The sequence below is a fragment of the Phoca vitulina genome, unplaced genomic scaffold, assembly GCF_004348235.1.
Source record: "Phoca vitulina isolate PV1807 unplaced genomic scaffold, GSC_HSeal_1.0 scaffold62, whole genome shotgun sequence".
NCBI classification, from domain to species: domain Eukaryota; kingdom Metazoa; phylum Chordata; class Mammalia; order Carnivora; family Phocidae; genus Phoca; species Phoca vitulina.
In genome coordinates, this window is record NW_022589765.1 from 3,456,624 (window position 1) to 3,468,919 (window position 12,296).

The 12,296-nt window shown below is 44.6% G+C and overlaps 1 protein-coding gene across 8 annotated transcripts in view; it reads right to left on the minus strand.

Moving 5' to 3' along the window:
* GRIA3 (glutamate ionotropic receptor AMPA type subunit 3) overlaps positions 1 to 12,296 on the minus strand; it is a 275,987-nt gene that overhangs the window by 2,862 nt on the left and 260,829 nt on the right. For 5 of the 8 annotated variants that reach the window (XR_004297784.1, XM_032391369.1, XM_032391368.1 and 2 more), the window contains 2 exons: positions 6,523 to 6,637; positions 3,665 to 3,912 (listed from right to left, as the gene is read on the minus strand). Coding sequence is in view for 6 of the 8 variants with exons in the window: in XM_032391369.1 (XP_032247260.1) it covers positions 3,667 to 3,912; positions 6,523 to 6,637 (361 nt within the window). In the remaining 2 variants the exon portion in view is untranslated. Of the gene's footprint in view, positions 1 to 3,653; positions 3,913 to 6,522; positions 6,638 to 12,296 lie in introns of those variants that run through there. The other 3 variants (XM_032391371.1, XM_032391370.1, XR_004297785.1) reach the window with 3 other exon arrangements.

Below are 12,296 nucleotides of genomic sequence, written 5' to 3' on the forward strand. Positions count from 1 at the left end.
GCTTGGCATCCATGGGGTCTTTGCTTGGATGTTAGAGGCCTGATTGGAATGCTGATGCTGCCCCCACCGTAGGAGGGATTAACTTGGGCAGGGCATTCATTTGCCCCTGACTCTGAAGCCCGCAGGGCACTTTCCTGCCTCCTCTTCAAGCTCATACCCTTCTCCTCCATCCTTTCCCTCTATACCAAGGGAACCCTTGTTTTTCTCCTGAGCCGACAATTTCCCCAGCAAGAATGTTTATGCATGGGCTGCAGAAGGAAAATTGATCATTTTGAAAATGGGCCACACGGACAAAGTTAACATTTTCTGGGAAGACAAAACGGAACCGTCTTAGGGGGAAAATGGAAATCGTTTCCCTTAACTTCAGGCATCTTGAGGTCTTGAAAATGAGAAGCATTTCAAAAATATTGTTGAAGAAACCAAAGAAGCTAGAAGTAGCTCTTGACGGCAATGGGGAAATTGGGAAGAGTCTCTTAAGACAATTAGCAGAGCCAACTCTAGGGTGCAGGGAATCTGGAACACTCGGCGGCCAGTCACCTGCCGAGGCATGCTTGGGGGCCACCCTTCCAGGAGTTGGTCTTTATTAACCAGGTTTCACCTGGATCATATTTTTGCAGGTGATTTGCCCTGGAGTCAGTTTTCCTGAAGAATTAATGGTACCCCAAACTCCTAAGGCGGGCTCTGATAACTAGCAATAAAAGTAAAATCTCAGGGTGCCTCTTGATCTCTGTGCCCCTGCATAGGCCGTGACAGATCTAGGCCAATTCAGAGAACTGGAAGCTTAATAACTAGGTAACAAATGAGAAGTCATTAGGAGATCTTCCAGAACTTCGTGGGAATTAAAAGATGAATGGATAAAGGGCTCACCCTTCACTTAACCAACATTACGTGACCAAACTGGCTGAGAACAGCAGACAGGTTTCTGTTTCCTGCTCAGCTTGCTGTGTGCCTCTTGGACTGACACATGGAAGGATTTTTCTGGCATCCTCTGAGGCTTTTCCTTCTTGTGTGGAGACTTCACATAGACTCAGAGGACAGATTTGTTTGCTGAGGCTTTCCCTAGCTTTTCTTTTCATCCTAGGATGGTTGCCAAGGTGCTAGCTAACTGGGCCCTAACAACATTGGCATTGATGTCTATTAAAATGTGATTTTTGCCTCTTTTAGCCTGCATTTTGCCTCACAAAGTGGATCAACCAAGATGACTAAAGGGAAGCCAGGGAGACAGATGTGGCAATCTCGTTTCTGGGTTTCCATTTGAGGACTGCAACATTCTGCCCAGAGGCTTGCCGACCCCAGCTTTCTCTTTCTTTCCCTTCCTCTCTTTTTCTCTCTTCCTCTTTCTGTCCTTCCCCCTCTGCCCTTCCCTCTGTCCTTCCCTCCCTCTTTCCTTTCCTTCCTTAAGTTACATGCCCTGAGATCATTTTCTCTAGAATCTTACTACTCCCTGGACCAGCAGCAGCAACATGGCCGGGGAGATTGTGAGAAATGGAGACTCTCAGGTAGCCTCGCAGACATGCTCAACCTGAACCTGCATTTTCATAAGTTCCCCACGTGATTCACGACGTACACTGACGTTTAAGAAGCACTGCTCTGGGGCTTTAACAAGAGACTGAGGCTGTGGTAGTCGAGGAGTAGAGACTATAGCTTCCCGGATGGAATGGCTGATAATAAAGAGGGTCTGGGGGCTGTGTGACCCCAAGGCCTGATGCTTGTCTCAGAAAGATTCTTTTTGGGGAAAGCAGGAGATACTGACTATACAACCTCACGTGCAATGTGTAAGAAGGGACGCACATGCCTTTTTTGGTAAACAAGTGGGACACAGACTTAGGATCTGCTTTCCATTTGACGGGATCCCGTTGGGATTTCAAGGTTCCTGGAGGCCACCAGGCCATGGGTGGTTAGAGGCTGAATGGTTTAGCAAAGGGAATCCATCTATGGGAGGAAGGAGGACTGGGTCCTAGTCCTAGAATGGCCACTACCTAGTTGTGTTGCCTTGAGCAAGTCACTCGGCGTGACTGGGTCTTAGTTACCTGAAAGGGAAAACACTTCGTGACCCATTGCCTCAAACGAGGCAATAGATGTGAGAGCACTTGGAAAACTGTTACGCCGATTTCAAATATATTCTTTCTTTGGATGCCAGTATTTCGGAATTTGGGAAATAATTAAGGTAAGCTGAAATCACCCATGTTCTACTCTCTGAAAAAGCAAATCATGTGCCCCGAATTGTAATGGGCGTATATAACTTACTCAAGAGTAAAATATTGTAAGCACACTGGAACATGAAACGCTTGCATGCAAACAATGCTAATTACAGATGGATCTATGTATTGTCCATTCAGCAATGCAATGGGAACACTCAGCGGGTGGGTTAGTTCATGTTGCAGCAGAGGGTTGTGGTCTGCAGTAGGAGAGAACAACCAGCAGCTTCACCAAACAAGATAATGCTTTCCATGGTGAAGACACATGATTTATGTGCATGAAGTATTATTTAAAAGGGGGCCGAATTTCGTTCCACAATGTGAAATACAAGGAGATCAAAATGCAAATACTGCATTTGTAGAAACTCGAGAGCATTCAAGGAATTCGTATTGATGTTGACTCATGAGGTAAAACACCTCCCACCTAGAACGGGGGCTGTGAAGTTGCTAATTGTTCTGTTCCCCTTCAGATAGGTGTGTTAGTGATGACAGATGCACTTGAAGGTGACAAGACTATATTCTCTTAAACACTTCCAGAACAGACAGATTAGCCCACTTTAAGCTTGCCTTTGAACACATCTGAGCTACTGGTTGGCGTAGGGGTGGGGGTTTGGCTGTAGCTGCCGGAGTCAAGGTGGCATTAGTCAGGTTCATCTAAATATGGATTTGGGGCAGCCAATAGCAGGGAGCCTAGACTGTTCTTTGGGAGACACTTACCTGAATATCAGTTCCAAGAAAGGGACAACAAAGGAACTCAAAGATTAAAGAAATGGTCTCAGGCTTAGGCTTAAGAGAACCACCGTGCCCTTACAGAAGCACTGCATTTGTCAAGACGTCAGTGCCCCACTCCTATTCCTCACTCTACCATCGGTTCAAGGGCCGCTGCTTTCTCTAGAACTGCACTGTCCAATATGGCAGCCACATGCAACCACTGAACACTCGACAGGTGGCTAGTATGAGTTGAGATGTAGCAGAAGTATAAAATACACCCCAGATTTCTAAGACGTAGCATGAAGAAAATAATGTAAACTATCTCATTCACTTTTGATATTGAGAACATGTTGAGATGAGATCTTGGATATGTTAGGGTAAAGAAAATGTAGCATTAAATTAATTTCACTTGTGTTACTTTTAAAAAGTGTGGTGAGTAGAGCACTTCAGATCATACATGGGGTTCACATATGTGGTTCACAAACATTCCCATTGAACAGCGCTGCTCTAGAGAATTTCTTCTCCTTTTGGGTCACACACCACAGTACGATTACGACGGCGCTATTAGAAAAGCAGCACTGCCTGACAAGAAAGTGCAACCATTGTTCTCAAAGAATCAAATGGTTGCAAAGAACAGACAATACTTGAAACAACAAACTGAAGTGAAAAAACAAAGAGAGAGAGAGAGAGAAAAAGAGAGAGAGATTAACATATAGTAAGGTAAGGCTGATTAGTTTACTAGACCTTGACCGTACCCCTAGATCTTAACACTCTCTGTTCCATACACGTTGTAGCCTTCTCTGTATGTAGCGTAATTTTGAGTGTTGGTGGCAGGAGCAGGCTTAAAGTTTTGGGTGTTCTTTGTGAGTTTCATGCGTTTGGACTCTGCCCGTGATTTGTAACAGAATTCTATCAAGGCCACCATCATGGCCAGCCCCAGACCTCCAACAAGTATATAGAAAACGCCTGCCACATTGCTCAGGCTCAGAGCGCTGGTCTTGTCCTAAGAGAAATGAACAACGCGATTAGTTCTTGGGAAAACACAAGCAATGGGACATCACAATACATGACAACTATATAGGATAGTTCTAAGTTGCAGAATAACTAAACATTGATGTAAGTAAGTGTTATGAGTCGACTCTGGCAACTGGCTGATGTTTCACAATGGCCCGCAAGATGGTAGATTGTGCTTCTGTTGACAGTTGTGGTCCTCACCTAGCTGTTCATTTACTTTGACTCCTTAATTCCTTTGGTACCTCAAAATGGTGTCAATGACTAAATAAAACAGCGCTTGGCCACGGGAGCAAAAGTGTAAACACAAGCCCAATTCATTCCTCTGCCGGCCGCAAAGTGCCATTTGCCAGAGTTGAGCTGTGCCATAATCTCTAGAAATGTAACACTCTTTTCATTTGGGAACTTGAAGCACTCTTTCCCCTCTCTGGCCCGCAACGCCCCTTTCTCCCTCATTCTCCCTGTGACAAACTTGTCAACAACTTGTCTTTAAGATACCAGGTGAGAATATTAGGGGTTCCTGATATTCTTATCTGGGGAGTTACTTATCGAGGGTTTGTTTAAAAGGGATTAACTCTCCCCTTTCCCCTGGTGGCTGAGAGATTACTCCCTTCGGGGACTGGTTGCTGAGCTCGCATCCTCAGGGCAGCAAGTCTTCACGCTGCTGGAACAAGGGCCCAGCACAAAGAATTAGCTCCCTTCCATCTTCCTGAGAATTTAAGGAAAACTGTCAGGAGGACCCACTGGGTCCTGAATTGGCTCCATACAAATCAGAAAGCTTTTCTAAGAGGCTGATGATTAAAAAAAAAAAAAAAAAAATCCAGCTCATTTTTAGCTTTACTCCAGGGAATGTAGTGAATATTTAAAAAAAAAATACTATGCTTCTCTGTTTTCTATTTAAAATGGGGGGGGGAAAAATTGAGGAAGCCGGTCAGTGACTTTCAGGTCGAACTGTGCAAATCTGACTATCTGCCTACATGAAAAAGCAAAAACTGAGCTGCTGAACAATGGAAAGAAAAAAGTTGGTGCCTTGAGCCCTACCTGGAGGTAGGACACACCAAGGGCCCGGAGCCTTTCTTTGGAAAAAATAAAATAAAATAGCATTTTGTAGTCTTTTTAGAGGGAATGTGACCATTTTGCTGCTGAATGCCATTGGATGGAATACCCAAACTGTCACATCAGTGAATTGGATATCGTATTGACATGGTAACACAGTGAGCAGATAATGGCCAGAGCTGACACGCAACACTGTGGCTCAGCTAGCTGAGGATTAAATGGAGAGATGATACGGCCACGTCCTGATTCTATTGTTATAGGAACCAGCACTATACTTGTTTACTTTAATAAGAAGGCCAATTGGAATTGAAGTGCATGGTCAGGGAGGGGCTATGTGTGAGCCTCATGTCTACAACAACCTCTCAAATAGTCACTCTTCTAGGGTGAATGACAGGTAACTAGAGAAGTGGGAATGTCTGTCACTTATGAAACAATGGGTCATTTCCTTCAGGAGGCTGGCCAGGCTTTCTGCAAGGAATGCTCCACGGTCCACTAGGAAATGGACCAGTTCCGGCAACCGTCCCTCTGCCCTGAGATTGCTCCACGTATGTGGTATTTGACGGGGGAAAAGGACATAACCTTGGACATAAGCCGCATTAGGTCGCAGCAACAAGAACAGTTTCCATTTCCACGTATTTAAGTTTCACAGAATTCCCTGCCGTGGGATGTGGAAAACCAGTAGCAAAATGGTTCACTGCGCAGGGGAAATGAGTGGCATTTCATGAAATGAATTAACTGATACCACAATATTAGTTCAAAAAAAGGCAAGGCAAAAATTGAAACTAAAAAGAACTTTCTTAGGGGAGCAAAGGGGGCAGGAAGGAGGCGGGGAAGAGTGTTTCATGCTTATCAATGTGATGTTATCCTGACAATGTATACCCTTAAGGAGCATGCGACTAAATTTCAAAAGTATTACGTACAGAGATTCAAATGACACCTTTGGAAGAGAGAAGTGTGACAGACTTAATGATATTTGAGATCCAAATAGATGCTGAACTCAATACGACAGCAGCTGGGAGGAGGCTAATCACTCTGCTTACAGAGACCAGTCTTTGTTATTTCTTTCTTTGACTGTTTTCACATGGGATCGACATAATGTACAAATAACCAAAGGTATTTACAACTACAAAGTCTCTGACACTGTAAGAGGTTAAGAGAAAGTACTGTCACAACTGGATCTTTTTTTTTTTTTTTTTTTGGTTGTGGTTGTTGTTAGGTTTTCTCTTTGAACTTTCGAAATGTGAAATACAGTAAAACCCCTTTATAACACAGCTCGGTCTTTGCACAGCTTTGGAAGTGCGGTGGGCCGGATTGCGTTCCAATGTCAATACTAGCTCGGTCCGCTCAAGGTCAATGGTTGATGCCCTGCAGCAGGTCTCCGCCGGCGGGGCGCCCGCCTTGTGCCTTTAGCGCTGGTGTTATAAAGGGGTCCCACTGTGTCGGGGGGGGGGTGTGTGTTGGGAAGGAAAGCTGTTTTGGGGTAGAAAATAAACAGTGGTTCAAAATGTGATTGCTAATCAGTACAAAAAGACCTTCAGCGACTGACCTTACTCCCGGAGTCCTTGGCTCCACATTCCCCCTTATCGTACCACCATTTGTTTTTCAGCTTGTCTAAGATGCCTTGTTCACTGAGTTTCAATACTGCAAGGTTTACAGGCGTTCTTCACGTGGGAAATAACATAAATAACATTATATTATGTTATTTTATGTTATTCAAGCTTCAAACTACTTTAAAACTATAGAAAGCGATAAAGCAGGGGGCCCTGGCCACAGAGTAATTTTAGAACACTGCAGGCAACCTGAGCATTACCTTATAAAAAGTTAACACTACAGCAACGCTATATTTACCAGGGCCTGCCCATATCGCTTTGAGTAATCGGCACACACTGTTAAATAATGAGGATAGAAAAACAGGCACTCCTCGGATAGGTTGTGTGTGGTGGGGAGGGGGTCTCCCCTCAAGTGACAATTGTCCGGCGGCAGCTCGTGGTAGCTTTGTGGCGGAGGTGTGTTAGGTTTGATCTAACCGGGTGTCTTGTTGTACTTCCAGACAGAAAGCAAGCTCTATGGAGGAGCAGGGGGGGGAGGGGGCAGGGACAAGACAAAAGGATGAATCGGAACAGAAGAGAAAGTAGATTCTATGTGCACAACGTGCCTTCTGATTAGTTGTCCTTTATTATACATATCTGTTGCCCAGATGAAACTGATCTCAGAAAGAACTGTCCTACAGACATGTCTTCACTCCACAAACTGAATTCTTACGCACGTCCTGGCCTTAGGATTGAGAGTGGAACGTGGACCTCTGAGTTGTGGCTGAGAGGGGTTTCAACCACGAGAGAACTGGACTCTGGCTTGTTTCTGTTACTGACCGGCTGTCTCTCTGGTGTGGCCGTAGGTCGGCGGTCCACTCAGATAACCAGAGGGTGAACCAGATTGTTTAAAAACGGATTATTAATATGGCATGATCTAAGATGGCAAACTGATTCTGCCACTGTGGGTAGTACTGTAGAGAAGCAGTTTAGGTAAGCTGTTCTTCTAAAAGAAGACTTCCTCAACTGAGAGGCTCCTACAGCTCCAGGAGGCCAGGCCATTGCTCCGTAGCCCTCTGCCTCTTAAAGCATTGGGCCTGCTGTCCGAGCCACTGGGCAGATGCAGGAAACCCTACTGGTCCCCGGTTAAGATTTCTTCTCTTAGAAATTTCTTCAGCTGTAAAATAGGAATAGTGACCTTTACCCTGTCGTCTTTCTAGAACTAATGGATTTTAAGTAAAGTATCTCTCGTAACTTCAGATAAAAAATGCATTATATTTAGAGGGTGGCATAATTCTATTACAAGGCAATAAGCTACTGTGGGTTCAGAGTCACATGAACAATATTGCGAATACTAGTGCATGTTATGCTGAACGCCACCAGTTCACAAGGGGGAAAGCAGACACATTTCTGTGACTATGAACATGCCATAGAATTTCTTAGCTTAGTTGGGATATGTTGGACCCACCAACATATCCGGTCATTGAGAAGACTTCCTGTAGTCCCAGAGATGTGGCCTCTATCGGACCAAGTCCCCGAAGGCTATTTCCTTTCTCTCCCCCTTTGCCTTTGAGAGCAGAGGGACCATCTCATCCTGAGATATTCCGAGAAATGTATCATCATTTAAAAATAATATGCAATTTCAGAGTACTTGAGATTTGGAAAGCTATAAACCTTGAGTGTCAGGGAGGTGACACTTTCTCAGTTGACGCCGGGCTTGGCAGCTGGAATATCTGCATTTTGTATCTCACCAGGAAATTGAGGTCCTTTTATATTTTAAACAAGTTCCTTCAATCAGTGCTCAGAACCTTAGCCTTCTCAAATGCCAACAGGTTTGGCTTGGGATGCAAAGCAACAAAAGATACTCAAAACTTGGAGCCTCTTGAAGATATTATTGGCAGTGAGAGTTAAGTCTTAGACTTTTAATTTCACTTATTTATGTTTAAAGATTTTCTTTTTGAGTAATCTCTATGCCCAACGTGGGGATTGAATTTACAACCCTGAGAGGGAGAGTTGCACGCCCCACTGACTGAGGCAGTGAGATGCCCCAAGTCTAAGACTTTTAAAGGACAGACAGGCCATCTATGGCCCTGAGATCAGTGTTGGAACTGCCTTCTCTCCTACTTCCCACTGCTTGGCCCCCTTCTGTTTCTTCTTTCCCCTTACTAGTTTTTGTTTTATCACCAGCTCACCCCCAGTGCTATGCCTTAAGCCAGGCACTGGCCCCCAGGCTCCGCTGGTGGGGGATGCTTCCCAATGGCACCTGGGTGCCTGATTCCAGCAGGAGAACAGCACAAAGTACAAAGCATTTTCTTTTTCCTTTCTGTGCTTCCCCCTTTCTTATTGCACAGGGCGCAGCGTCCTCCCGCTGCTCTCTGACGAAGCCCTTACCGGTCCCTGTCCTCCCTCAAGTTACTATGTTCTTCAGATGACTTCATTCAATTTCCTTAGGACAGTGGCTCTTACTGGATCTCCGGAACAGAGCAGTCTGATTAAAGGCACTCACGCTATGGTCCAAATAGAGATATCTCCCTAGAGAGCCCGGGTTTTAAAGAAGGTTGTCAACCATTAAGTGAGCTAGGTTGATACGAGTGTTACATGTTAGTTTAGAGGGATAGTTCTCAAAGTGTGGCCCAAGAACCCCCAGAGGATCCCTGAAACCTTTTCATCAGAGGGTTCCCATGATCAAAACTATTTTTCTAATGATACTAAGACCTTCCTTGCCCTTCTCACTCTCATTGCCTCCTGCTGCACAGTGGAGTTTCCTGGAGGCTTCACGACACGTGATCTTGCAACAGATTGAAGGAAAAAGCAGAAATGAGAATCCTATTCTCTCCTACGAAGCCAGATATTAAAGAGATTTGCAAACTCATAGGACAGTGCCACTCCTTACTAATTTTGTTTTGGAAAACTATAGTCAGTTTTCATAAAAACTATGTTATTTATGTTAACATATATTGGGTTTATTATTTTAAAATAAATTAATGAATACATGCTTTTAAAATGCCATTTTAATTTCCAGTACGGTAAATATTAGTAGGTATAACACACATAAAATCTTTTGGGAGTTCCCTATAATTTTTAAGGGGTCCTGGGACAAAGCAAAGTTTGCGGAACACTGGTTTGGGAGAAGGGAAGGCTTTTCCTGTGCCGGGGCCTATCCTAGGTTGCCACCATCCACTCTTGCCCAAACCCAGGCTCAGTATGTCAGCAGATTAGAATGCAACTTCTGACAAATGGCCTGTCCCTGCCCAAGGCCATCCAGTGGCCTCCACAGAAAGGCTGGTAACTGCTCTCCACGTCTGTGGCCTCCGGGGTTACCATGGAGGTTACCTTAGGGCAAAGGTTCTCAATCAGGGGTCCTTTTGTCCTCCAGGGGCTATTCGGCAATGTCTAGAGTCACTTCTCATTGTCACAACTGAGTGGGGCGACACCACGGGCACCTAGTGGATAGCGGCTGGGGATGCTGCTAGACATCCTACCGTGCACAGGACAGCCCCCCCCCCCCCCCCCCGAAGCCCCCAGGGTCAGCTGGGCCGAGGTTGAGAAACCCTGCCTTAGAGCATCCAGACCTCATCCGGTGCCCCAGGACTTTAGAGAAACCTGACAAATGATATACTTTTAGAAGTTTAGTCTTTGGGGGAAAAAATCACAGGGCTTATGAAATCTGGCAGGGAACCAATGTGTGTTTGGGAATTTCTAAATAAAAATGAAGGAGAAAAACAAACATTTCAAGCAACAGCACAGCCAAGGAGCATAAAAGCTGTAATCAGAAATCACAGATAATGCCACTTAACAAGGTTAGGATAGCTGCCAAGAAAAGAAAATGATTTAAGGGCCTAAATCTCCTAGAACTGTTTGTTACTGTGGGGTGGAATACATTCCTGAGATGGCAGAGAAAAACTGCCAGGATTTTCTTTCTCACTGTACCTTACGGGATTGCCCAGCTCAATCCGAACCAACCGCATGTGCTGACACCCTCCCCCAACACACGCACGAACGCACGCACAATTTGAGCTTTTACAGGAAGAGGATTTAGGTGGGCATTTGGTCATTTTAAATGTCACTTTCTCCATGAAGCCATTTTCGCTCCCCACCTCAGTATTTTCTCCCCTCCTTATTATCTGTACCCATGTCTCGTAACTCCCCCTAAACTGTGTGCTTCTCAAGAGCAGGGACCGTGGCTTACATATTGGTATCCCCGCTTAGAATTGTTCTCTCAACAAATGCTTGTTGAATAGATAACTCTCTTTTAGCGTTTTGCTTTTCAGCCTGGGATCTCACAAAATTATCATACTTCTACTTATTGTTCGAATTTAATGATCACCCTAAGAAGGGAGATTTATGGCCTCTACTTGGTAAGTAAAGAAACCCAAGCACAGATAGGTTAAGCAACCTGCTCAAGCCTGCACAGCAAATGATAGCGCAGGCCAGAGGGCAAATGAATATCTGTTCAACTCTGTACAGTGCATTTTCCAATGGAACACACGAAAGGGTGGCAGTCCTTTTTATTTTTGTTCTTTGCGCTTGGATGTTCCTAATGAAGTTTGTCTTTGGGGACCACCATACTCCACATAGCTATCAACCTAGCTAGGGCATATCTGGTGGCTGGGGCCTTTCACTGTGCTGCCGCCATAGGTCTCCAAGGGAAGGCTTCAGAGCAGTTACTGCAGGCCCTTAACTGATACCTCAGAGAATTATAAGTCAGAAATATTTATTGTACTCACCTCAACAGAGAACAGAAAGAATTAAACAAACTAGGTCAGATTCCTATCATGGAGATTAGTCAGGCATTGTCCCCTTTGGCAGGCTTGCTGTGAACGTTTTGTTGAGTACAGCCCTCCCAAGACAAAGGCAAGGGTCCAGAGGCTGAGGGGGAGAACAGGAGAGCTTTGTGATGTATTTTCAGGGGGTCTGGGGAGTGTCCCCTGCTCCAAAAATATTTTCTTCACGGGGACCTGAAATTCCATCCTGAGAATCGCATACCTTTAAGTGTGCACAACATTCCTTGTTAAAATACAAAGCTTCTTTGGGAAATGGGACATGGACCAGAGTAACTATTTACAGACTCCAACACTCTATTTCGTTTTGTTTAAAAACTGTTCAGGGAGGAAGAGTGTAAAGCTCCCCCTAAGAAGAGAACGATCCGCCGCACCTGAAGTCATAGAGATGTGTATGGACTGGTGAGCAGATAGAGAGCATAAGAGCAGAGGTGAATTAGCATCATTTGAAAGCACATGAAGCTTTCCTGAGCATGGGGAACAGTCATGGAGTGACATCTATTTTTTTTTAATAGAGGTAGTAATGTAATTCATAATGTTTTGAAAATGAGTCCTACCTTGGAAAAAAACAAAACAAAATAAAACCCGTAACTGGCTGATACAGATTTTTGCTTATCTCTGCCATCCACACCTGGCAGGACCTCAGCTACAAAGGACGGTGCTCACAAATCCAAGGCATCCAGGCCTGGGTGGCGGGTGTCCAGGTTTCCAGCTCATTCCTGGCATGTGCCAGCTGGGTCAGTGTTATCTTAGTGATGGCCAGTGTTACATATGGAGACAGTTTTAGGATAAGAAGACCATTTCCTTTACTGTGAACGTAGAAACTGTTTACTTAAAAAAAAAAAAAAAAACACAAAGTAACTAAAATTTTTGATATATTTCAAAAGAAGTGTCCTATTTATTTTTCAATTTTGAGTTCAGGAAATACCCCAAAATAGGTAGTTTGGAGCCATGAACAAAGAACAGAGAAGTGTGGGGAGAGTGATGCAAGGGTGCTGAGTTTCCCCAGA